Source organism: Tachypleus tridentatus, chromosome 3 (genome assembly GCF_004210375.1).
Source record: "Tachypleus tridentatus isolate NWPU-2018 chromosome 3, ASM421037v1, whole genome shotgun sequence".
In the NCBI taxonomy this organism is placed as follows: Eukaryota; Metazoa; Arthropoda; class Merostomata; order Xiphosura; family Limulidae; genus Tachypleus; species Tachypleus tridentatus.
The window spans coordinates 1,440,980-1,467,913 of NC_134827.1; the positions used below are offsets into that span (position 1 = coordinate 1,440,980).

General features: G+C 33.0%; 1 protein-coding gene and 1 long non-coding RNA gene across 9 annotated transcripts in view; one reads left to right on the plus strand and one right to left on the minus strand.

Annotated features, from left to right (window-relative positions):
* LOC143246194 (dual oxidase maturation factor 2-like) overlaps positions 1–21,853 on the minus strand; it is a 48,015-nt gene extending 26,162 nt beyond the window's left edge. For 4 of the 8 annotated variants that reach the window (XR_013025838.1, XR_013025837.1, XM_076492434.1 and 1 more), the window contains exons 1-3: positions 21,715–21,853; positions 8,661–8,856; positions 3,846–3,903 (exon numbers count right to left, since the gene is read on the minus strand). Coding sequence is in view for 6 of the 8 variants with exons in the window: in XM_076492434.1 (XP_076348549.1) it covers positions 3,846–3,903; positions 8,661–8,828 (226 nt within the window). In the remaining 2 variants the exon portion in view is untranslated. Of the gene's footprint in view, positions 1–3,845; positions 3,904–8,660; positions 8,857–10,208; positions 10,391–14,355; positions 14,480–21,714 lie in introns of those variants that run through there. The other 4 variants (XM_076492433.1, XM_076492432.1, XM_076492436.1 and 1 more) reach the window with 4 other exon arrangements.
* LOC143246195 (uncharacterized) lies at positions 14,578–21,923 on the plus strand. Its single transcript, XR_013025839.1, has 3 exons — positions 14,578–14,807; positions 15,468–15,515; positions 21,788–21,923. It is a non-coding gene; the product is annotated as an uncharacterized LOC143246195 (long non-coding RNA).
* Positions 21,924–26,934: the final 5,011 nt, after the last annotated feature.

Here is a 26,934-nt window from a genome sequence, read left to right on the forward strand (position 1 = left end):
TATATAATGAGTTTAAATAAGTTTAAATAGAGGATTACTCCTGAATAAGTTGTACAAACGAAACGCTTAGCGAAAGAATTATAAAGTTGTTCTGGGATTTGTAGTTCTTTTCTTCGTGATATAATATGATTTCGAAACTTATAGGAAAAGATAACTACTAATTTTCTTAGATACTTAAACCCCAAACATAGGAAACGTGGAAATCAAATGTAACATTTTTTTCTAGACCTCAGTTTCTATATTCACGTTTACTATAAGCTTGATCTATTTTAATAAACACAATAATAATTTTAATAATAAAATCAAAATTCAAATGTGACTCTTTCTTCTATACCACAAGTTTTATATGTATTCAGAAATTAAAATGAGCTTAGATTGCTTGAAAATAATTCTACTGGAGGCTCTTGATAGTTGGCACTTAAATATGGGTTTGGAGTGCCTCCACTGAGAAATTCGGAACTTATATATGATTCATAAAATACACTCAAGGCTTAAAGCATGAATTTGAACTGTCTCATGTAAAAGGTGATAATAAATTTTAAATATTCGACATCTCAAAAATGACTTTGAACTGTTTAAAAAACTAAGTAATATTGAATAAGATTGGCATACCAAAACGCTTACGTACCAGAACAGTTACAAAATACAATGACTACGATAAGACAGCTATTTTGACATTTTTATAGAACTGTGAAGACATGTGAATTCTTACATGACTGCCAAATCTTAAAATAAAACGAACATAGAAGTGACAAAGACAACGCCATTTTGGAGAGTCAAGTCCGAGATCACCTATACGTTTTTGTCAGTTTTTGCGTTGTTTTTAGGTTTGATAACTGGGAGTCGACAAAATAAAGTATCAAAGTAAGAAATAAATAGTTAAATTAATATTAATGATGGTTGAAGTTTACTGTATATATAAAATAGAACTTTTTGATCAACATTAAAAAAACTATAAAACAAAAAGAATGTGTTAATATTTCTTTTTAAAAACAATCAATCACAGCAAAATTTTGGAAAATTTTCACAATGAAATTGATAGACAAATAAAATTACATTATATTCTTTTATATCTTAAAAATACTTCCATTACGAATTTCAAGAACTCAAGGTATGTAACTCTTGTATAAAGTAACAAATACATTCTTTAGCTACCTCTAAAATCTACAGGCTAGAAAGACGATGTGATGAAAACAAACAATGGGGAAAGATACTTGAAATAAAATCAAACTTATGAAATTAACTGAAACAAAATGAAAGTGAATTTTAAAGGGAAACGTAATTTAACTTAGTCTATAAACTAAGTGTCATTTTCCAGATACTCATATTAATCTGAACTTCAGGATATAAATGGCAAAACAAATAACATTACAAAAATAACTGGTCAAAACACAAACATAAAACTTACTTAGTAACAAGAATTGTCTTCTCATGGGGAGACGTATACAAAGAGGTAAGAGGGTCGTCAAACAGTCGAATGATCACCTTAGTATTCTAAAAATTCTAAAATGTCTATATTTTGATTAGTTGAATGAATACCTGAATTTCCATTCACTTTTAAACAGCGGAAATGTTGTAGGAAGCATTATGGTTAAATCAGTTAAAGTAACTATGTAGAAAAAACAGTCCACATTTTTTGGCAATGCCTCTATTCCCACAAACCTCTCGCGCTGACAACTTCGAGAAGCCAACTTTGCAAAAAACAATTAATATTAAACGACACATCCGAGAGTCATGTTTATGGAACTTCAACAATAAGCTTCTTGATAAAACCAAAACCAAAGCTGATGTTTTGAAATCGTGAACTAATTGTAATGTGGAAACTATACAAGGAATTATGACACTAACATATACTGTAAGAGTAAAACAGCGTTATACTTGAGCATTACAGAATATTTCACCAAATATTTGCAATCAATATTCACAAAGAAAACATAATTTCAAAGTTTTGTTTATTTGTAGTTAAGCATAGAGCTACATAATGGCCTATCTGTGCTCTGCCCACGCGTTTCTAGCATTGTAAGTCCATGAATATTCTTCTGTACTACTGAACGAGGGGAAAACTTCAAAGAGTCCAGAACCATACAACATTTGAAGTATTCCGGACTGTATGTTTGATTTTCTTTAAATACGTTGATCCTTTTTCTAGTGAAAGTTACGTGACAACCAATATTTTCTTATTGAAGGTGTGTATAACAGCTTTTAGTAGAAAAGTAAAATAGCATGAAGTCCTAACTAATCACTACACATTTATCCTTGTTATTTCAAGGTAAATTTCTTAACCCTGTTTTCATGAATTGGCAATTTATAAAACTTTTTTTTTTGTACAAGGTTATCTCTTAGTAATTTCAGATAAAAATCTAAAAAAAAGGATCGGGGATAAAATAATGGATAGAAATTAAATGTTAAACAAATACATTTTTACACAACGATAAAAATAACCTGATGAATTTGCATAATATATTATAACTGAGCCAAACACAATCAGGAAAATTTAATGAAAACCAAGTCTTTCCGCTCTTCACCCTCGGATTAGTACCCCACAAGGTCAGATTATTGATACCCAGTAAAGCTAATAAAAAAACGGAACATAGATAAGTCCATTAATATCAGTGAAGCGCTTGCACTCTCTCAGTAATCAATATCAAGTCTTAGGTGGAATTAATGTCCCTGATAAGCAAAGATAAATTATACAGAATGTGGAACATAAATATAGTTTCTGTACGTTATTAATAAACAGCTAAATAGAAGATGAGTTTATGAGACACTTTCAAGAAAAAGATAAATAAATTTATCTCGTCCAGAAGCATCACCAGGCACTAGAATATGGGCAGGTTACCCGAATCTTGTAGGCACCTATTGACGCTTCTTATCTCGTCTCTTGTCATGATTTGAAGTGGGTCAGTCATTAATTTGTTGAAATGAAGATATGCGTAAAACAAATAACCACAAAGTTTAAAATTAGTTTAGTATTTTGGATTAAATAAAAATGTAAATCTAAACATAAAAAATTGTAATATATTTATAGTATCGAGAAAATGACGAATAAAATCAGACAATGTAGTGGGAAATATATCTTTTGTGCTCAATATTAAACACAAATGATGTGTTTGGTAGTTGCTACACTGTTATTTATACTTTTCAAGCTTCATTGTATTATTAATACGACTGGTGTAAAAATGAAGACTGGCTGAAAGTGTTACTATTTAAAAATGTCATACTAAAATCTATTTATATATAACACTTTAAACTGGTTAGATATGTAGTAGATAGACAACACGACGTTATGAAGATAAGTTAATTTATCAATTTTTATTGGGATCAAAAGAAACGTTTGACAAAAATTCGATATTCATTTCCAATATTACTTTATTGCACAAACTTGAAAATTATCTGCCGTGTATTTTCTTTTGTAGTTTTAATGAATGTTTAAATGTTGCACTTGCTTATTGAACTCTAATTTTCGTTTACGAATGGAGATTTGAGCAATAAAAGAGTTTGAATAGTAAAGGGAACAAGACACAAATTTTTATAAATTCTATTCTCTTATTGCTCTTAAAAGAATTCTAGGATAACAGAGAATGCATAAAAGGCTATGCAACTTTCATTTTATCGTATACGTACAATTTCATCTACATTCATAAATGCACTAAAACCGCTAGGTTAGCTATATATTATGTAATAGGTAATGAATTTATTATTTTAACGCAGTGGTCAATATAAAACAAGTTTTCAAAAGGTATCTAACGTTGTATTGGAATTTATTTCGCCATTGAGAAAACAAATTGTTTGAGTCTTGGTACAGAAAACATAATATTTAACAACAAAGAAAGGTGTCTACTTACGCATGATGACAATTCCCACAAGAAGACTAGTGGTCAGACAAACAAGTGTTGAGAATTTCTGAAAGAAAAAATGAAGGAGGAAGTTATATTTTTAGACAAACTTTGGCATTTTATATGAAACCCTTTGTACACAGTTGCGTGTTACATAAAAAATTACATGTGTACAAAAAACGTAATATTTAACAACAAAAAGAGGCTATTCAGGGCTCCTATCAAATCCTATCAACGGCCTTCTTTCCACGAGAGTATAACACTGAGGCAACAATAAAATACATGAGTACAATTTAACATATTTGTAAATAGAAAGTAGGTTCAACTGTATTTCAGCTTAGTAGTTTGAAAATAAGTCATTACTACGATCCATTTCTAGAACCTAGAAACTAGTTGGATTTAAATTAAATTGATTTGTCATGTCAGTTATCCCCTACTAGTAAATTAACAGTACGTCGATTGTGAAATATGCATAGCTATTCTTTATTTATGAGGTATTATCATAGATACAACTTCTCGTTCGTGTTTATAGCGAGTTTTTTCTAAGCGACGCATGAATGTGCGTTGATAAAACAACGTTCCTCATACTATTTATCATGCCAGTGTTTCATTAATTAACAACATGTGTTATATTTATCCACCACTGCAAGGAAACCGGGAAAAGAAAGTTCGTATTAGATTTGGTTCAATTACACCTCCCACCCCACCCTCTCCGCCTCCTATCACTCCATGTTTTCTATTTCTCGAAGGACTGTCTATGTCCCGAAGATGTCCAACATTTTATTACCCTGCAACATACTTTTAGTATAGATTACCAATAGTATAAATAATTGTATTTGGCATGTTCATTTCTCAACACTGGAAACCTGAAATCACATAATTAAAAGAAATACTAAACTAAACTTGTGTTCTTCACTCTCAAATAATTAGTATGACATATGGTTTAGTAGAAACTTATTTTTAGACTTTTTGATAAACTACCTCTTTATTCATTGTCTCTGAGTTTGATCATCTAAACGACCTAGTTCCTTAAATCAGTTTTAAACGAATAGTGGGATTGACTGTAACTTTATAACGCCCCCACGGCTGAAAGGGCTAGCATGTTTAGTGCGACGGAAATTCGAGCCCGCGACCCTCAGATTACGAGTCGAACACCTTAACCAACTAGCCATGCTGGGCCACTTTTTTTTTTTTTTTATAATACAGGCTGTTCGGAAAGTCACTGTGCAGTTTTGTAATCATATTTTATTCTGTCTATTTCAAGCCAGCAACTGATAGCTGTGTTTAGAAACAAAATGAGAAGGATCCAAGCCTGTGGGTCACTTTCAACATTGTTTATAATTGTCATTCATATTTATCTCCTGTATTCTATATTGAAACATATCTGTTAATAAATATATAAGTGCACAGTGACTTTCCGAACACCACGTATAAACAAGGCTTTTGAAATCCATATTAAAGAGCACGCCAAGACGACGTTTACAATATGTTTGCAAAGTTACTTTATGTTTAAATGTTCAGATTCAGATTTTAGAACCTGATCTCGAGAATAATCAGAGTTGTAACCGAACTCTAAACGAAAATAAAACTTTTGCTGCTTGTTAATCAGTCTTGTAAGTGTAACTGGACGTCTTTTTTTTTCTTACACACCATCAGCTCTTCTTACAGACAAAACATTCAACAAAATAGAATATTTAGAAATAACTATAAAATAAAAAAGAAACACGAATTGTTGCAAGTAATACAGTGAAATTGTATATGCATCTACATGCATGTGTCACAACGTATTCCTTTGGCAATAAGAATAAGTATGATAAAAATATATAAAATAAAAGCACACCAGGAAATGACTTTTTTGTCAGTCAGTTTTGTTTGTTTGTTTATTACAAAACTACATAATGAGTTTTATTGCACTCTTTTCACCACGAGAATCGAAACTCGGTTTATAATGTTACAAATCTTCAAACTTAGTACTAAGCCACTGAGAAACCACATTATTCAAGGGATATCAGTAAAATGAAACAATAAGAATACCAAACAAGGATAGTTTTCTTTGATTGCATTCGTTGTAAGGTTGAGCCTGTAATAATGATATATTTTGTAATACACACATATGTATTTGATGTAAAATATTTTTATTACACACTGCAACTAAAAGGTGGTTGTGGAATGTCGAATGTTTTCAATATACTTTCGAGCAGTTTATTAAAATCAATATTAGCCATACTTCGTTTTTCTATGACACAAATGACAGACGTGATTTGCATTTTCATGAACGTTTAAAGTTACCTTGATAATAACTAAACTAATGGAAGACTATTTCCTGTGAGTTATATTTTTGAAAACTGAAAACAAAAACGATATGATAAAAATTGTGTTGTTTCTATACCCTAAATACCATCACAACATAGTCATACGGCACAATTTCTGCAAACTCAGTTATATAGTAAAATGGTATTTTCATTTGTTAACACCGTAATTAATTAAAAAAACATTCATATGCATCCAACAGCCAAACTTCCCAGGTAAAATTACAAATTTATATTTTCCAGAAACACCTAAAAACAACATCTTAAATGATTTTTTCAACATAATTTCACAAAACAGAAAACTAAAAAACAACCTTACAAAAAAAGAGACATTAATTCCATCAAAAACCTAAAACAAGACAAAAACATAAAAATTCTAAAAGCAGATAAAGGTAACGCTATAGTCATAATGAATAACAGACACGAACAAATTTAAACCAATACACACAAATCCAACAAAGACACACGAGACGCAAATGAACAAATTACTACTACAAATGAAAAAAGCCAACACAATTTCACAAACACTTTTTTTCCTACCTACGTAAAACCGACTCACGCACACCGCAAATATACGGCATCCCCAAACCTCATAAACCAGATTGTCCATTACGACCAATAATGTCCACATATGAATCGTTTAATTACAATCTTGGTAAAGCATGGGCATTCTCCAAATATGTAACAACAGCCAGCTCATTCATCAAAGACTCTTTTAATTTCAAGTCTAATCTAAATCAACTTAATCATAAATCCTTAATGGCCAGTTTCGATGTTATATCCCTCTTTACAGAAGTTCCAACCACTGAAGCCTGCAAAATAGCTTTAGAACTCTACATCCGAGACCCTAACCCAACTATAGAAATTCCCAGCAACCAGTTAGCAACCCTCATAGAATTCATCACGATAAAGACAAACTTCATGTTCAACAACCAAAACTATATACAAACAAATGGCCTAAGCATGGGCAACCCAGTATCACCAGTTCTAGCCAATATTTTTATGACACAAGTTGAAACACAAGCAATTAACACAGCATTACATCCATCACTATACTGGTACAGATATGTAGATGACACGGTTGCGGGATTCAAATCTACAGAACACATACTTAATTTTTTCAATTACATTAACTCTATACATCTCAACATTAACTTCACATGTGAACAGGAAGAAAGCAATCAAATATCATTTCTGAACCTCAAAATTACAAGAACCGACACACATTTCAAAACAGAAATCCACCGAAAAATCACCCATACTGGACTATACATTCCTTGGGACTCAGCACATGAAACAAAACAAAAACTCAATATACTAAGAAACCAAATAAACACAGCCATAAAACTATGCTCACCAGATAAAATTAACGATGAATTAGACAAAATAAAACAATACTTCATCAACATCAATAAGTTTCCTCCACAAACCGTAGAAAACATTATACGCACACACCTCGACAGAAAGCAAAATCAACCAACTAAAGTAAATATATCTCACGAATCAAAAAATCACGAAACCATATACTGCTGTATACTATATATTCCTGACATCAGCAAACAAATAACCAACATTTGGCAAAAATTAGTAACAAAATATGACATTCCAGTTAATACCAAATTTATTCAAAAACCAGGCACAAAATTGAGGTCTATACTATATAAAAACTACACTGACGAACACCACACCAACATTATTTATAAAATACAATGTGATAACTGCCACGACTTCTATATTGGAGAAACAAGTAGAAAAATGGAAACCAGATTCAAAGAACATAAAAAGTCACCTTCACACGTTTTCGAACACTGCAAGTCAAATAAACACAACATAACCATAGAAAACACTCAAATACTAAATAAAGAAACAAACATAAACAAACGCAAAATTAAAGAAGCCTTACTTATACAACAACTTAAACCCAAAATAAACCAATATAAAGGAACGCCTTTATACCTATATTAAAATAATAAAATAAATAAAATTATATATTCAAACATCTAACACTGCCCTCTACATTCCGACACTCAGTTACACAACCCCTTTCAAACATGTGGTCAGCTTCCGGTCCGTTACCTCCTTCTTTGTGAACCTGACGATGACCGAAGAAGGTCGAAACGTTCTTCGCTCTTCTATGTAAAGTATTTTCTCAACCCAAACGAGCCGTTTTTGCATATAAATTTCTCAACAAGTGGGTTTCTCGATATCACTGATTAAAAAACATTCAGTTTATTATTTATTCTTTTATCACATCTTAACCGGTAAGACACCCATATATGCCTATAAACAATGGTAAGTTACGAAATTTTACTGTGGTTGAATATACAGTTGTAGGAAAACTGGGGATTGTCATTGTAGCGTTTCCACCTTAGTAAGTCTGGAAAAACAGAATTATCAGAGAATAACGTATAAACGTTCATGTAACATAAATTTCTGTAAGTCAAGTTTTTGAAAGTCATGATTACAATGACTGTAAACCTCCGGCAACAAATATTGAGGATACAAAATGACATACCTTCTTCCTTATCCCAGGAAATATTAAAAGAAAGGCGACATAGAAAGTCGAGAAACTGATACAAATAATGATAGTCGTTACATCATGAATAGCAGGAGTTCTATTTGATAAACTATAGTATGATGCCTCGTCGTTGTCTCTAAAGGCGTCAAACCATCCTTTCAGCATGATGTTTGTTTAGATAACTCTTCAAACACTGAAAAGACGAACAGTAAAAAGATCATAAAGTGTAATATTGTAATTTTGTATTTCACGCATATTGCATACATGTATACATCTTTTTATTGGTAAATGATCCATTCTATGTTACTACGCGAAATCTTGATAAAACTCAAGTACAATCTCGATAGGTTATCATATCTTGTGTTCGTTTATCATCAACATCTTTCGGAGGTTTATCCAGAAACAGGTAATAAGGCCAGCAAAGACAGTTAACTAACTGCCGATCAGCGGATGTCTGCAGTGATTGTAAGGTTAAAGTCGGTTTTACGTATCTAGAACACGTGATACGCTTTAGCCACAAAAAATAGTTTGACTTTATTTTATATATAAAAATAAAATAAAATGAATTTTTTACAAAGAGTGACGAACAAATCCACCTATATAATCAGAGTCGTCCACGAACTGATAATGGGTGTTGATGGCCTTCTAGTCTAATAGTTTGGGACGGATAGCGCTGATAGTTTGCGTAACTTTGGGTAAATATTTAAACTAAACCAAGGATTGAAGAAATGGAATTTAATTGTTGTGTTTTATCTTATAAAACACGTAATATAAAAATTCGTCGAACGGCAAATGGAAAAAAAAGTTGCTGACAAACAAGGTTTGAGTTTGGTTTGGTTTGTTTATAATTTCGCGCAAATAAAATGGAGGCCGCCCCTAATTTAGCAGCGTAACACTAAAGGGAAGACAGGTAGTCATCACAACCCACCGCCAACTTTTGGGCTACTCTTTTACCAACAAATAATGGGACTGACCGCCACATTATAACGCCCCCACGACAGACGAGGCCGGAGACGTTTGATTCTTGCTCGCATGTATTGAATTTGCTTTTCGTTTGATGAAGTGGTCTGGTAGATTACACATATTGACATTGTTAGAAATTACATAGGTAAAGTGATTGCTTTTGGGAAGAGTATGTAACAGGCCTTTCTGACATACATCATAATATTGTGTTCACATCGGAAATTTAGAATTTTCAAGACAGGGATATCCTTTGCATTTAATGCGATTGGAAAACAAAGTAATGTGAATTAAATTGGGGTGATGCCCAAATGGTACGATCATCGAAAAAGTAGCCTACAACAGGTTGTATTCCAAGAGTGATAAGCAAAGTAATTTAATTTGTAACAGATACGAATTCACAAATGGAAAGAGTGGAAAGAGTTGTTCGCGCACTTCTTTAGTTCAATCATCGCATACCTCAGGCAGCTAAGGGATGAATGGATATTCATGGTATTCCGCACAGAGACCTGCAAGTCAGGTCGTCTATGGATTTCTGTGCAAACAAACTATTGAAATGGGATTCTGGAAAACAGCTGTTCTTACCTGATAGATGGATTATGGAGAGTACCATGGATGAATGGGAAGTGCTTTATACATAGCAGCTTTACAGCGGAACTTTTGAAATAGAAACTATTGTCAGAGCATGATCAACCGTGACGAAATGGACCTCTTGTATAACGTTTTGAACCGTTGTATAATTTTGATGAAGCCGCTTGCTCTGTAACCTAAATAGTGGAAGTCAAAAATGGAATAACGACTTTGGTATTACACTATTTGTTTTTATTTTTTGTTTCGTAATTTCACATGAAGCTATGCAACGACTATTTGTGTATCACCGTAACTAATTTTGATTCAACAAACTAGAGAGAAAGTATCTAGTAAACAGTACTCATACTAATTATTTGAGCTGCTAGATTTCTGATCCAGTAGTGGGGTTTTATTATCATATTTTTAACGCTTCCATGAGGCCCAGCTGCGAAACTCGTTTTTACAGCAACTGGCCATGGCCACGTACCAATAATCATTGGATTGACAATCTTGACACGCTAACTAACTCAGTCTACGCCTAACCTACTACTCTACTATCAAATACAGGCAAAGAAGATTTTGAGAAACCACAACTGATTGAAACGAAATCAAAAGACAAGACTCAGCTAAATCAAGACAGTGTGGTCATCTTGCTAAAACAGAAAATGCATATGAATTTAACTCGTTACTATAACCACGCTGAAATAAACGAAATAAGGTAAAAAGGATCTGAAGTGACCGTGTTAAAGAAAATCCTGGTAAAAAAAAACAACAAGTTAGAAACACATCAAAATCATGCTGATTTTAAGGTAAAGCAACAAAATCATTATATCAAAATTAAAGAAATAAAAACAATTATATATTCATTCAAATATAAACACAATGTCGTCAACGCTTTAAGACAAACAAAATCTGAAGAAGAAGCTTCCAGAAATAGATATCTTTACCACTAATCAAAACAATATCACGAAAATAGGTTTGAAGATATCAATAAATTTTTTGTTGCAGCATTCAGACAAGAACAGTTAAACTTCAGGTAAACCAAGATTTCGCTGGGGCAACGTTAAACATTTAAGCAAACACAGTGAGACAAGAAGGTCTATATTCTAGAGAAATTAAATCAAGGCCGTTATCATGATATAAAAAATTATATTATGAGAAACAGATCAGATAACTCAAGACAATGTTGTACATGTGTTAAAAGAAACTAATGTTGGAACAAAAATTGGAGAACTCAAAATATTGCAGTCGCAATAAGGAAACAGACAAATCTGTGTAAAGGCTTTAAAAAATCAAATACGAGGTATGTTCAAAAAATACGCGGACTGACGTCATAAAACAAAATGTACTTTATTTAGAAGTTACAGGTCTGGGACCCCTTCAAAGTACTCTCCTCCCCAACACACACACTTATCCCAACGGTGTTTCCACTTGTTGAAACAGTCCTGGTACGCTTCTTTTGTAATGTCCTCCAGCTCCTTCGTCGCATTTGCCTTAATCTCGGGAATCGTCTCAAATCTTCTTCCTATCAAGGGTCTTTTGAGTTTGGGGAACAAGAAAAAATCGCAAGGAGCAAGGTCAGGTGAGTAGAGGGTGGGGAAGAACAGTGATCGAGTGTTTGGCCAAAAACTCAAGAGTTTTGAGGGCTGAATTTCGCAGCAACGCGGTGCATCTTCAATTTTTCGGTCAAAATCTCGTAATAAGATCCAACTGATATCTCACACCCTTCAGCAAGCTCCCCTGACAGTCAGACGTCGATTTGCCCGCACCAGGGTGTTGATTTTGTCGACGTGTGGGTCGTCAGTTGACGTGGAAGGACGTCCAGGACGCTCATCATCTTCAATGGACTGTCGACCATCTTTAAAACGTTCATGCTACTTGAAACATGCCGTACGCTTCATAGCAACATCACCGTAAGCCGCGTTAAGCATAGCAAAAGTTTCAGTCGCAGATTTTCCACGTTTAACACAAAATTTCACAGCAAGTCGTTGCTCCTTCAGGTCATTCATTCTGAAATCCGCCAAACGAAAAAATCTCATTTTACTTAAAACCGCGTAGCTAATACACAAATGAAGATATCTGCAATCGGGAAATGGTGTCGTAATCAACTGATCTGTGCGAACCTAGCGACACCAAGCGGATTCCCCTGGAACCAACTGGAGCCGCGCAAGTGCTGTCATGTTTTAAAACAAACATATTCTGCAGAATGGATTAGGAAACATGAAAATAACGCTGTTTTTATATTAAAACAAACAAGAACGAGTTATGAAAAATCAAGACAATACTGTTTCAATGTTAAAATAAACAGTATAAGATTAAGAAAAACCAAAGGAATCATGTTTTGATGTTAAAATAAACAACCCTTTTTCAGAGTTACAAAATAGAAACATGTTAAAAGAATTCAAAATAATGTATTATTTTTCAAGTTGAAACAAATAAAATCAAAGGAACAGAAGCCAAGGCACAGATTTAGTCACGTTACAACTCAATTTCACTTTTTATATACTAATCGACAAAAAGTATCAATACCCCATAAAACAGCTTAAGATAAAACTTGTAAAAATACTGAGTTTTTCTTGAGTTAAGAAAATTTTTGAGACTGAAAAATATATACACTGAAGGCACTTATCGTGAAACAACTGTATCAGAATCTTATTATTCCTTTATTTGTAAATATTTAAGTGTCTATTTATAAAACTGTTCTATAGCCAAAAAGCGTTTTTGCCTTGTGACATCCTTAAATACATATTTCAGATCGTTACAACAGATAAGAACACAAGGTTCAATCAGAAAGAGTATCGCGAACCTGAGTTCTGACTTTAACAGTGTTTAATAAAGAGAGAGACAGAACTTCATTTGAGAAAGGGGTTTCAATCTCTATTTATTGCAACACATTCAGAATACAGCTCTTCACTGGACAGACGTAGTTCAGTCTAATGGTTGAATTCTCCTAGAAGATATGTTTGAAAAATTATTTCATTTTGCGATCATGTTTCGTTCTATGTAGAAGATTCTACAATGCCACTCATCTCAGGTAATATGTACTCCCCACTTTACTGGTGGTTGTTCTTATACAAAGATAAGTGTAATCCACATTTTCTCCCACGAGACACCCAAAGCAAAACGAACTTTGTAATATTCCTTGACCAATTTCTATTATTAGAAATAGATTCTCATCTTTCAAAGCATGTATACGTGAAACTTTGGAAAATTCTTAAAGAAATGCATAACTTACGAACTAAATAAGGTTAGAAATATTATGTACGCATATGCACATCACAGTGTTATATTCAGCATCTAAGAAAAAAAGGAGTATTATACAAATAATTTCCAAAAAACATTATTTATACTAAATAGTTACGTCATAATTTTTTATAAACTGCGTTTCGTTAGATTATTTATCTTGACTTAACTATTATTTCTGTCTGTCTTACACATTTTAGTCATATTTATGTACATTTGACAATGCATTTAAACTGTTTTCAAAAATTGTGTTATCTTTAGTGTGTTTTTTTATCCAAGAAAATGTTTAAGACGAGAAGTTCCCTTTTATTTTTCAATTTGCTGAATAAATATTTAATATCTTCTTTCAATAAGCCGGTAAACGTACAGGATTGTTTTGTAATTAAGCAAAAAGCTATACTGCCCGCCACATATATCGAACCTCGGTTTCTAGAGATATAAGTCCGCAGATGTACTGTTGTACCATTATGGGAGCAAATAGAAAAAAAAATGTTTGCTTTTGATCTTCGTGCACAACTACACGAGGGCTATCTGCTTTGGGTCTCCTTAATTCAGCAGTGTAAGACTAGAGGGAAGACAACTCGTCATCACCACCCACTATCAAGTCGTGGGTTAATCTTTCACTAAGATTCACGAAGAGTGGGATACCGTCACCTTATAAGTTTCCCCATGACTGAAAAAGCGCGCATGTTTGACTGACTGGGATTCGAACCCGCGACCGTGACATTACGAGTCAAACCCCTTAAGTAGTGGCCATCCGTAAGCGATAGAAAATAACTACTTCTCAAACAATAGATGGGTTTTCCTAAATATTTTCTTTAAGTGTAACCCAATATTACTACATGTTTTTATTATTATCTGTCTGTACTACTAAACGATAGCAAACGTGCATACAAATTTATATGTGCATGTTACTTACCTTTCTCACTTGTGGTTTTTCTGTTGCTGTATAACCACAACTTCCAGTAGCGATGAAGTCAATCTTCATTACGTTGCTCGAGTAATTTTCATATTTTTATTGCCACGAGATGACGAGTGTTTTTCGAATTTTACGTCATAAATAATTAACAAATAAGGTACGAGATATTCACACCACTGTGAAAGCGGGACAAATATTTGGCAAGAAAGAGAAAGTGTTCACTGACAACTTAATTTCGATGTTTAGAAGTCTTTCCTATGTGAACGGTCAATACCTCCCATTAGATTGTAAGAGAATGCCTCACATTAATAACATAAGCTACTAATCTAATATGCACACACTCTGAAACACTTAATGCTGTCTTCCTGTCACGATGATCCGGCTTCAAGCTCACTTCAGGGTATGTTAGAAAGAAAAGTGACTATTGATCGTACATCAGTTTGAATAATGTGGTAAGCTATGTTGTGTGAGACAATATCAAGATATACATAAGTATATTCAAGTATCGTTAAAATATAGGGACTACCTTCCACTGTTTCAATATTTTAAGACCTGCTATTGTATCTCAAGACGGCTGGTATAGGTATTAAAATTTTTATTAAAATGAAGTAGAGAACAATGTTTCGACCTACTTAGGTCATCTTCAGATTAACTATACTCTATTCTAATAAAAGTTTTAATACCCAAACCAGCTGTCTTGAGATACATTTTTATTTCATGAATTTAAGACCTGCTATTGTTGTTCATTGATTATGATATATTCATATCCAGCGACTAATGAATGTCAATAAATATACCATTTGAAATGATTTTATAGGTGGCATTTCTCTAACGATATAGTTCTATATCGTTTAATATGTATCATTGAAACGAAAAAAAAAGTTAACTTTTTTATGAAAAGGTTTATAAAACAAATTTCATCACCAAGAATCTCATATATATCATTTGCTATTTCTCAAGCAACGAATACCAACCCAGTGTTTGACATACGTCTACTTTTTTTTCTCCATAAAGCATTCTTAGTAATTTATGTGATTCTGAAAGAATGTTATATTTTTATTGTAGATTGTGCTAGGCAGTGATATTGTAACATGTTTCCTTATTTTTTTCAGCAAAAATATCAATATCCAGGTTGGATACGAGGGACTGGAACTTTTTTTGTAAGAATCTTCTTATATTTATTTGGTTGAGCAAATTTTGTTTGTGTAGATTAGAATGAAGTTGTTTGATGCTTGTCCTACCTTGTTTGTTTGATTGTTTGTATTGAAAAGTTGCACAGTGGTTATCTGCACTGTGCTCCCAATTTTTAAAGTCCAAGCCGTAACATAAGGAAAGGATGGACATTCTATTTACAATCTCATTTCTACGAATGCTCCTTAATCACCTGGCATTTAATGTGGACTGAGTGCAGTCCAATGTTTAGTACGCTGTATTATTAATCCAATGTTCCGTGTTTTGCACCCCGTTACTCCGAAAAAGAAAATCGCACTCCGTAATTTGGAGCCATGGATGCATTACAAATGAGACTGTCAAGTTCCACAATTCCATTATATTAGAATTGCACATGAATTTGTGGTGAGTGTGGGTGATTTAGCAGCTTTCCCTCTATTTTATGACTTCAAAATTAAAGACGGCTGGCAATAATTTGAACATGAATTAGAAAAAAAATCGTCCAATCAAAAGAGAGCGAAAAAATTAAGAAATATGTTTGTTTGTGTGTGTGTTTTTTTCGTATAGCAAAGCCACAAAGGGCTATCTGCTCAGCCCACCGAGGAGAATCGAGCCCCTGATTTTAGCGTTGTAAATCCGGAGACATACCGCTGTACTAGCGGGGGGCATTAAGAAATATAAATAATAGTTAGAATAAGATGTATTGTACATTGAAACCCGTTATACTGTCTTAGATTGTTTAGTAACTTGTCAACCTAAACTTATCACGAAAATGATAGAAATACGTGAATAACTTTTTTTGCTTCGAGCAAGTGGTTAGTGTTTCGATGTTTATTAAATGCCATAAACATGTTGAAAACCATGTAAAAATACAGTACAAATCAAGGTCAAAATGGATCAGTCGTGATCAAAATCAGCTTTTCTTAGAGAAGACTTTTTTTCAACACTGAAATCATATCTTAGGAAGTTCATTAAGTTTTTGAAAGCAAGGAACTGAACCCTGAACTTATGTGAAGCTTTATGTTATAAAGTGGTCTAACAGGTTTATTTCATTCAAAATTGTCCCCAATTTAAGCTTTACAGGACTGTTTCCACATCTGACACTCATATATCGGACCAGTATGGCCAGGTGGTTTAGGCGCTCGACTCGTAATCTGAGGGTCGTGGGTAATCCCTTCACACTGAACATGCTCGCCCTTTCAGCCGTGAGGGAGTTATAACGTGATGGTCCATCCTAGTATTCGTTAGTAAAAGAGTAACCCATGAGCTGGCGATTGGTGGTGATGACTAGCTGCCTTCTCCCTAGTCCTACACTGCTAAATTAGGGACAACTAGCGCAGATAGCTTTCGTGTAGTTTTGCGCGAAATTAAAAGAAACAAAAACAAAACACTCATATATCAACATATGTGGTAATATACATCCATTATATAAAACATATAATAACAATATTCCGATACATTTGAACAGCTGTTGGAAATTATAGACATATATTTAACTAATTCTAAATTTTATAATATTGTTTTTGGTCAGAAACTACTTCTTGACAATCAAATGCTTATTTGGTACAAAATACAATGTACATGGAGCATATTAAAATTCATAACCTTAAATAAACTTTAATGATACATATATTGGCAGTTTCCTACAAATTTAGGAGTGGTTAGAGTGACGAAATGTGAATCCGAGGGTTCATGTTTCATGTCGTTGCCACAAATTCATGTTCCGAACTTCATGACCATAAGTGTATCATGACTAACAACATTATTCAACTACTCTAGCTACCTTACCTCTAGTTCAAAATTATGGGCGGCGAGTGCAGATAAGCCCAGTTCAGCCGTGCAATGATGTTCTCAACAAAGTTTCTTACATGACAACCATCAGTTATGGACAGTTCATTTCAAATATCATAATTATTCTGAGAAGTTGTGAACATACTTTTATAGAGCATCTTTTCATGAATTAAAATCTCTCCAAATATGATATATGGTAAAAAGTTTGTTTTGTTTATCTATCTACTATAAAACATCTGTTAATAATTCAACATAAGATCTGAGGCATTAGCAGAACCGTCCTTCTAATTTCGCTGCTTGAAGAATAAAAGGTTTAGAAAATTCCATGTAAGATGAAACATATGAAGGTCTTAAGTCTTATGAATAGTAATAGCGCCGAAAAAAGTTATGCAATAGAATCTCATGTGGACTATTTTAGAAAGAAACCTGCGAAAGTGTTATTTTTTCTTTATCTCTATCTCTAGATACGATCTTTTAATCAGTCATTTTCTCTATCATACAAATTGATCTGATCACACTTTATTGCTGATGTAACGCAAAACGATAGTTATAAAAATTGTGAAATTCACCAACTGACAAATTTCTACAAGTGGTAACTCTATAAACAACCTAGAACTGCAGTTTTTTACTAAAAGGTTCTGAGAAAAAAAACATTTATTGTTTGTTTGTTTAAGCGTTTCACTCCAAATTATAAAAAGTTAATATGCGCATATCTGTTGCTAATGGTGAAATAATAAAATAAAATGATGGCAGGTAGATAATAGTGTTCACCGCCAATTCTCGGTCTACTTTAACATGGCTGGAGAATGATAGTTTACGGGTTTTTAATGTATACGTAGTTAAAAGTGGAAACATCCTTGCAGTAACGGACGTGAATAAACAAATCATCAGTTTTGACACGGTCAAACAAACATGTTGAAAAACGTATACTAGTGAAATCGAAGAGTTTCGTTATCCAGGTAAGGATGATTCAATAAAATTGTACTGATTTACGCATTTTCCACTGTCATATGCGGCACTCTTACTTTGAGAGTTTATTGGTTGAAAGTCTCTACACTCCCTATTTTAGCACTCATCACCAAAGCTCAAATAACTCTGATGTGATTTTGCCAACATCATCAGAGATAATTATGATCCAAGGACACCACAACCTTCACGCTCATTGTGCATGTACATAGTGTGTTCTTTCTCAGAAAAATTTTCTAACCGGATTTAAAACGGTAACTAAATTACAGGTTCAAGAAATAAGAAATGGCTTTTGAAAATTAAGAAGGTATATAAACTTATAAATAACTGTTGATCGCCTGAAGTTATACAAATCTTTCTTGCACTCTCTGATGGAATTGTGGTTAAAAACTCATTAAATAAAAGTTTTACACACTTGTTCTACAAACGTTACACCAAACTTTTTCAGGCTACAGGGCAAAAAGGCAAAATTTTCCTTCAGTAATGGGGCAGGCAAAAGGGTTCACTATGTGAAATGCCCCACTACTTAGTGTGTTAAAAATACCCTGTTGAAGCCTGCATCAGTTATAAAACCATTCGAATATAAAGTTAGCTCTCCAATAGCACAACAGTATGTCTACGGACTTCTACCACCAGAAATCGGGTTTCGATACATGTGATTAGACACATCACAGAGAGCCCTTTGTTTATCTTTGTACTTAACTATAAAACAAACAAAGCAAAAGGTTGTTTTGTTTCTTATGATACCCTTACTGTGAGTTTTCTTAAACTGACCTAAACATGGCTGTAAGAAGAAACTTACCTGAATAATAGACTTCAAGGTCTGAGAGTCAAGCAAAAAATGCAAATCTCAGAATGTAATTAGGTTATGAAAAAAAAGCACAGAACTCAAAATTGTAAAGGAAGGGTAAACTAACAGCCATATAAAAGAGATTATACTTGAAAAGGTATGGCAAAAATAATTGACAAAAATGTGAGAACCTTCAAAGGCTCAGCTCAAGAGCGCATGGTAACAAATGGAAATAAAAAAACTGTCTAAAACATCAACAATTAAACCAGATGCATCAGGAAGTGGTACAACTGGCTCAAGTAGAGGAGACTTAGCAGACTACATGACAGAATTCAATTTACAGGAAAAGAAGGCAGACCTCTCTGGAGATACTAGAACTAAAAGCCACAGAAATGACGATTGTTGTACAGTGATGTTACAAACAAACTAGTACTTTTAACATAATTTCATGAATTCAGGTAAGAAAACTGAGTAAGTAAAAAAAGATAAATCCAGAAGTTATCATGTAATAAAAATGAATGAAAAACAACACTCATTTGTCACACAAATTAGGCTAAACATAAAAAAATGAGTGAAATTAAAATATCTGCACTCAAGTGCAAAAAATTGAGAACTGGTTTCACAATACAGAGTCTCATTCTTGATTCTTGACAAAGCAAACTAAATGCTCTGAAACTGATGAAAAAGGCAATGCAGAAAGGCAAATCTCTATCTGAAATACATTTTACCTTTAGAAATGCTCATTGCTTCTCTGTACCAACAAGTGTTAGAATTACACACTGAAGATGGTGGAGGAAGCCAGACCTGACCAACAGCAACAGAAAGGGAAGGCCTATTGTGTATGAATTTCATGAGACTTGGGATTGCCAAGCAAAGCAGCATCTAATGGGAGACCACAGCTGTCTAAAGCATGGAATACTCTTTGCCTAATGTTTTTGCCAAAACTCTTTTCTTTTGTTATAGTACTGTGCCAATAGAGCACCTGTTCTCTAAATTTGTATAAAATTCTTAAGAGTAAGAATCAACAACATTTATTTAATGAAAATTATAGCACGTTTTCAAATGCTGTTGAAACTTGCGTGAGTCATATAAAAGCAGCTAGCCAAGAGAAAGCAGAAGAAGAATATTATTGATCAGCTACAGTCAGTGTGCTATAGGCCTCAGAAACTATAACTGTGATTAAAGCCTATTAATCAAAAACTACAGAACTGGGACAGGAATGTTCATAGGTTTTGAACATTACAAACCATTCAACTTCACTGAATTAACTTTGGACATTAGTATTTCCATGAGGGCATTAGATATTATCACCAGTGAAAACTTACAGGTACTTCAAGTTTAGCCAGCCATCAAAAGAAGTGTATTAACAAAAAATTAATTTTCTATCCATGAACGTGGATAAAAGATTCAGTTCCATACTAAGATAGAAGACTCAGTATTGTCTATAAGTTTGTAAAATTCTTGTTTATAAACCATCATTTATAAGAGCTCTTAGTGATAGCTGTTATTATAAGTTGTATTGTCTTTTTGTATGTATATTAAAATATATTTGTGTTAAAGTTGTGTGCATCAATCTTGTTTGCAAATATCACAAACTTAATACATATCAACAAATAATTAACTTCTAAATTCAAATTTCTAATTATTTGAAATTGTAATACATATGTATGTAGCATAAGAAACAGAAGACTTATCCGAGATAAATTACAATAAGTACAACTCGCCATTAGGTAAGATCCAACCTAAAGAGATATTTGACATGAGTTGAAGTGAATGACAGTTCTGAAAAATGGAGGTTCTACTGGCAAAGGTCACATTTTTGGCATTTAAGAAATAAATAGGTTGTCTACACATAAAAAATAAAACTGTTTTGGAAGAAAGAAAACATGAGATAAACTGCAAACCTGAATGGAAAATTGTATGATTAATATATCCCACTTCAAAACAAATTAGCAGACCTGAGTAGGAACTTTGTAATAAAATATAATCAAAGGTTACATGTCAATAATAACCTGTCAAACAATAGAACTGCAAGCTTAGAAGACTGAAAAAAAACTGCACTTACAATTCCAGTGAAAGACCATAGACAAAGAAACCTCAAAGAGCATTTCAATAAGTGAAAAAATTATCATAAATAGAACAGAAACATAAAAGCTAGAAAAACATTTAACAACACTAATATTAAAAAATATAAAATACAATTAGATTAATCAAATATATGAATGCTTAGTGAAACAAGACTGTAAGAACACACACACATAAAGCCTTGAATTAGTATAAAGTGGAAAGTGAAAACAATAAATATGTAGATCATACTTGAAAATATAACTGAATGTTGCCCATACATGTCACTTGTATCAAATGTAAAACAATAAAAAAATTACAGCACATGGGCAAAAAATCAAAAATAAATAAATATTGTACCACCACAAATGATAAGAGATGTAAGAAAACACAATAAGCAAATAAATATGGAACTTGTAGATTAGCAGATAAATTACTCAATAAAAAATGCTTTCAGTTAGTCTTAATAAGCTATAATATTTCAAGTTTCATACAAGTCATAAAAAGTTAACTTCACAAAAATCAGATCTTTTTTCTGCATTTAAACAAAATCTTTTTTTAGGTTTAACATATCATACCTCAGCTGCACATGGTCTGTAGATGCATTGTACACAACTGCAACTGACTGTTTATTCTTTTTATTCTTCTCAGGTACTGAAGATTTTCTGTGTGGTCTATAAACAGGATAAACACGGAATTTGAAATACTGCCGTGACTTTCTATTTTCTGAAGTTTTCAAATGATTACTCTGAGCTAATTCTGAAAGATTCTGGGTGTGAGGTTCATTCTTGTGAGTGGATGATTTGCCAGAAACACTGTATTGGTTTATTACTTCAAAAGTCCTTGGATGTTCCCATGCATGATACTTCTCTTCCCATGCAAACTGGATTGGATTAACAAGAGCAACATGATGGGTGACTGGATTGGGTATTAATCCCTTAACGATGACCTTTTCCCAAATCTGATTTCCTGAAAAATATGAAGCATAGTGTTCAGGTACCTCACAACTGAGCATAAATAACTGTTTGAGGAAAAAGACAAAGAATATTTTAAATCATACTAGTACTGCCTGTGTTTTAATTGCTACATTGTAATAACAATTATGATTTGTTTGTTATTATTTGTTTTTGTCTCAGCTTTGTCTACCATGGTTATTAAAATCTGGTTTCTAGTATTATAAGCCCTAGGATATACTGCTAAGCCATCAGCCTACAACAATTGTGGTAAGATAGCAACAAAGTTCACAATTATGGAAAGGCTTCTTAACTTACTGATATTGTGATGAAGAGAGTATGTATGCTACATAACATTTAACTGCCAATTAATTACAAACAGTACTAGAACAGAGAAATTAATGAAAATAACATATATCCCAAAATACAATCAAAATCTAACATAATGAACAATTCCACTTACTTTATTATAAATGTTTGGTATTAATTGAAATCAGTAATGCTGACTCAACATACCTTTCAATACTAAAATTATTTCTGATAGACTAATGATTTGCAACTTATGGGTCATGACTCACTGGTAGGCTGCAATGCAATTACAGATGGGGTGCAAAAATTCTTAAGATTAGATGAAAACATTTTTAAAAATATTGAAAAATAGCAAAAATATAATGCAAGTTACATAACAAATATCAAAAATGCTAGCTATAAATTAACATCATATGCATGAATTCAGTAGAACATACATGGTGTATTTTTATAATTTCCATGTTATTAAAAAAGGTTGAAAAACACTATATTAGATAAAACTAACAGAAAAAACGTAACATATACTATTTGTCATTTGAATACACTGGAAACTGAAAATTGTCTGAAATTATTCCAAGATTTTTGTTCACTGTTTTTGTAACAATTGATATAATTGGAACATTGATTAAATAATTGTTTGAATAGTCATAAACAATGCGAGCAACATTTAGTTTCCTGTAATGTAACATTTCAGTAAAAATATTAATATTACTGTTTTACTAAATAAAATTATAACAACAAGAACTGTCTTACAGTGCAAGATTAATTTGAATATAAGCACTATTATTTATTCGTTGCCTGTTAGTTGCAGTATTACCTGAAATAAGTGTTTCAGAAAGTATACTTAAAAAAAAAAAAAGAGGCTTAATTTAGAATAAGCTCTGTATTTATATTTGTGAGAGAAGACTGAGAAGTTTTCTTAAACTGACCTACACATGGCTGTAAGAAGAAACTTTGATTTTGTCTTAGTCGTGTGTGTGTCAGTAGGTTAAACTGAAGAACGTCACGTGCTCTTCCTAAGCATGTTAATAATTATCATATCTTAATAACGAATCTACCTGTGGCAACTGAGTCTGCGTGCACAAATAATATTCAACCATTTTGATAGAAACAACAAGAAGTTCATTTCAAAATAGTACTTCAGTTATGTAACTTAGCTAAGAAAACATTATACTGTTAATAATAAAGTAAAAAGACTGTTTGGATAGTAACGAAATATTTTCCACTTGTTAAACTTTATCAAAGAGTGCCGAGTTTCAAAAACTATATAACAAAACGATTTATGAGTAAGAAAAAATTTAGAGGTTTGTGTTGTATTTCGCCCAAAGCTACACAAGGGCTATTTCCGTTAGCCGTCCCTAATTTAGCTCGTCATCACCACCCGCCGCCAACTCTTGGGCTATTCTTTTACCAACGAATAGTGGGATTGATAGTAACATTATAACGCCCTCATCGCTGAAAGGGCAGGCATGTTTGGTGTGACGGGGATTTGAATCCACAACCCTCAGATTACGAGTCGAACGCCTTGACCCACCTGGTCATGTCGGGCGGAACTTAAACGTAAAAAAGAACTTTCTTAAAGGTTCTGCTGATTTCTGTATTATGAATTAAAATATGAAATGTGTAACTTATTGTGTAAAGCTACATACTGCATTATCTGTGCAGTACTCACCAAGGTTATCGAAAACCGGTTTTTAGCATTTTGAAGTAAGTCTACAGACTTACCGCTAAGTTATTGGAGTAAGGAGGTTTGATCTATGGCCAAAATTTAACTAATATATGTATATTCACGTCACTGAAAAAATCTTGAAATAAATTAGATCTTGCCCCCAACCCCCAGTGGCTCAACGGTAGAGCTGGGGGCTTATAGCGCTAAATATCTTATATTGTCTTTACTTAACATTTGAGTACAAGGTGCAAAAAAACACTAATTTGTTCTGCCGACTCCACGCACCTAAGACAGTTTCGTGAAAACGAATAACTCACTAACTTTTGTTAGTGAAGCTTTCATCAGAGCAGCAAACACACGTTTCTAAGTTTGTCTTTTATTGTTAAATAAATATCAGTTATCTCCAATATTTTATTACAAATATTCTTTACTTTCATGAGCTATTGACCTTATGTTAGCAACTCGCAGGCCCACCTAGAAGGCGGGAAAGCTGGGAAAACTGACTGAGAAATAGAAAGGGACCCACATACTATTCTTTTCTTAAAACACATGAAGGCCATCGACGGTCCTTGTACCTCGCTGCTAAGACCCTCCCATGGACACAAACTGGAATCATAGAAATAAAACAGAAATCAAAAGTATTTTAAATTGGTTAATGGAAGTACTAATAGTATAGTGAGTTTGATATTACAGTCACAAATAAAAAGTAAAAGAAATTAGTTTGATAAATCAGTTTTACTTATGATTTAATACTGATCAATAAATTGAAAATTGTGACCATGATCTCTATGTTTTTGGAATAACAATCATTCTGAAGTAAATATATCACGAACTGTAAATATGAAAGCCACTTCTAGTAAATATTCATCGACAAGCGTAGGCTAAATGACTAATCACTTTTAATACATAAAAATGAACTGAAAGGCTAATTAACATCCAAGCATAATAATGGTTTTACCTTGTGTTAACGCAAATACTATTAGTTCCACTTGTTTAACCGTTTTGTAGAATTTAACAATGTTGTACATAAAGAAACAAGGAAAATGTTGAGTTCAACATATTATTTACTAGAGACAAAGGAACATTATGATATGAGACGCATGTGTTTCTGAATAAAGGCTAAGCTAACACTGCTGATAATACCCCTGAGAATGGTAACTGTGTTATCGAAACAAGTTGGCTATAATCCTATAATAAAGATTCTATCTTTCATTGCGCCAAAACTTGCGCAACATTTTCATACTTTAAAAATAATAACATTCTAATATTGATTTATTTGATTAAAACTGAAAAATTAAGCCACTGTTTAGATGTTTGTGCATAAAACTGAACTAACTATAACAATACAAACTAACGTATTCAAATATTGTAATGTAAATAAAGTCTAACAGTTTCACACCAAATAATTCTAAAACAGAGTTGAAAACTATTTTGAAAGATAAGGTTTATTCCTGTGAAATCTACTGAGATGAAATTGAATTGATGGAGGAAAATTTAAAACTGAATTAAATCTCTAAGCACAAACATTATCAAATGATAACACAACAAATGTGTGGGCTATAAAAAAGCTACAAGAAGATATCTGTTGTGTCCATCGCTCGAAATCGAATTTTAGCGCTCCAAGTCGGTAGACTTACCGCTTTCCCATCGGGAAACATAACACGTCCACCAACTAACGTACCAAAAATAATTATTATGCCTGACTTGGACAATCAATCATCTTTCAAAGTTCGTAATAGATCAATTAAAATAAAAGTTCCAGATTTTACCTATAAACTGTGATTATATTAATTTTTACATGTTATGTTAGAAGTAAAAGTGTAATTTCAGTTCAAAAATAAAATAGTTACAGGAAATAATCACGTGTATTCTTGTATACGTGGTGCAGGATTTTATATTGGGTTACCGATTTTTAGGGCGTTAGCACGTGTTGGTGATCATGATGTAGTTAATAAAGCTAATATCACTCCAAGAAATACAGTACAGCAGCTGAAAGTACGTGAAACGTCAATTGCAGTAAATCATTCATGAATTATAAATAGTAATGCTTGGTTTCAAAATTTCACACAAAGCCACACGAAAGATATCTGCGTTAGCCGTCCCTAATTTAGAAGTGAAAGACTAGAGAAAAAGGCAACTAATCATCACCATCCACCGCCAACTCTTGGGCTACTCTTATTACAAAGGAATAGTGGGATGAACCATTACACTATAACGTTTCCACGAAGGAAAAAAACGAGAACGTTCGTTGCGATGGGGATTCGAACGCCCAACTCTCAGATTACATGTCAAACACCCTAACCACGAGGATATTCCGGTCCCTATATAATAACGAGTGTTAGGTCTGTTTCGCTGTTTAGAATGTAGAGCTGCATAATCACTTATGTTCATCGCATGGATCAAGCCACGACTTGTAGCTTTATAAGGTTTTTAATTTGCTGTTGAGCTATTGGACCGGGATGGCTTTTCTTAACACGGAGAGAGTCTTAACTTAAAAGTTTCAACCTATCATAAGTATACATTTCAGTTCTAAAGAGGTTTCATTCACTTATTCAGCTTGTTTTATAGCAACAACGCATTGAGGAAGACAAAAGATATATCTGAAATTCTATTTTAATACGTCTCTGATTTTTAAAAAGCCATACACAAATTAAGAAAAGAGTGAAGAAAAGACAACTATAGTGTACATGATTTTTGTTACGGATTTTAGATCTATTGGTTTCTAACGCTTTGCTGGTGTTTGATGGTTAAACCGTAAATTTATACGTATATTTTTGTTTGTTTTTGAATTTCGCGCAAACCTACTCGAGTGCTATCTGCGCTAGCCGTCCCTAATTTAGCAGTGTGCGACTAGAGGGAAGGCAACT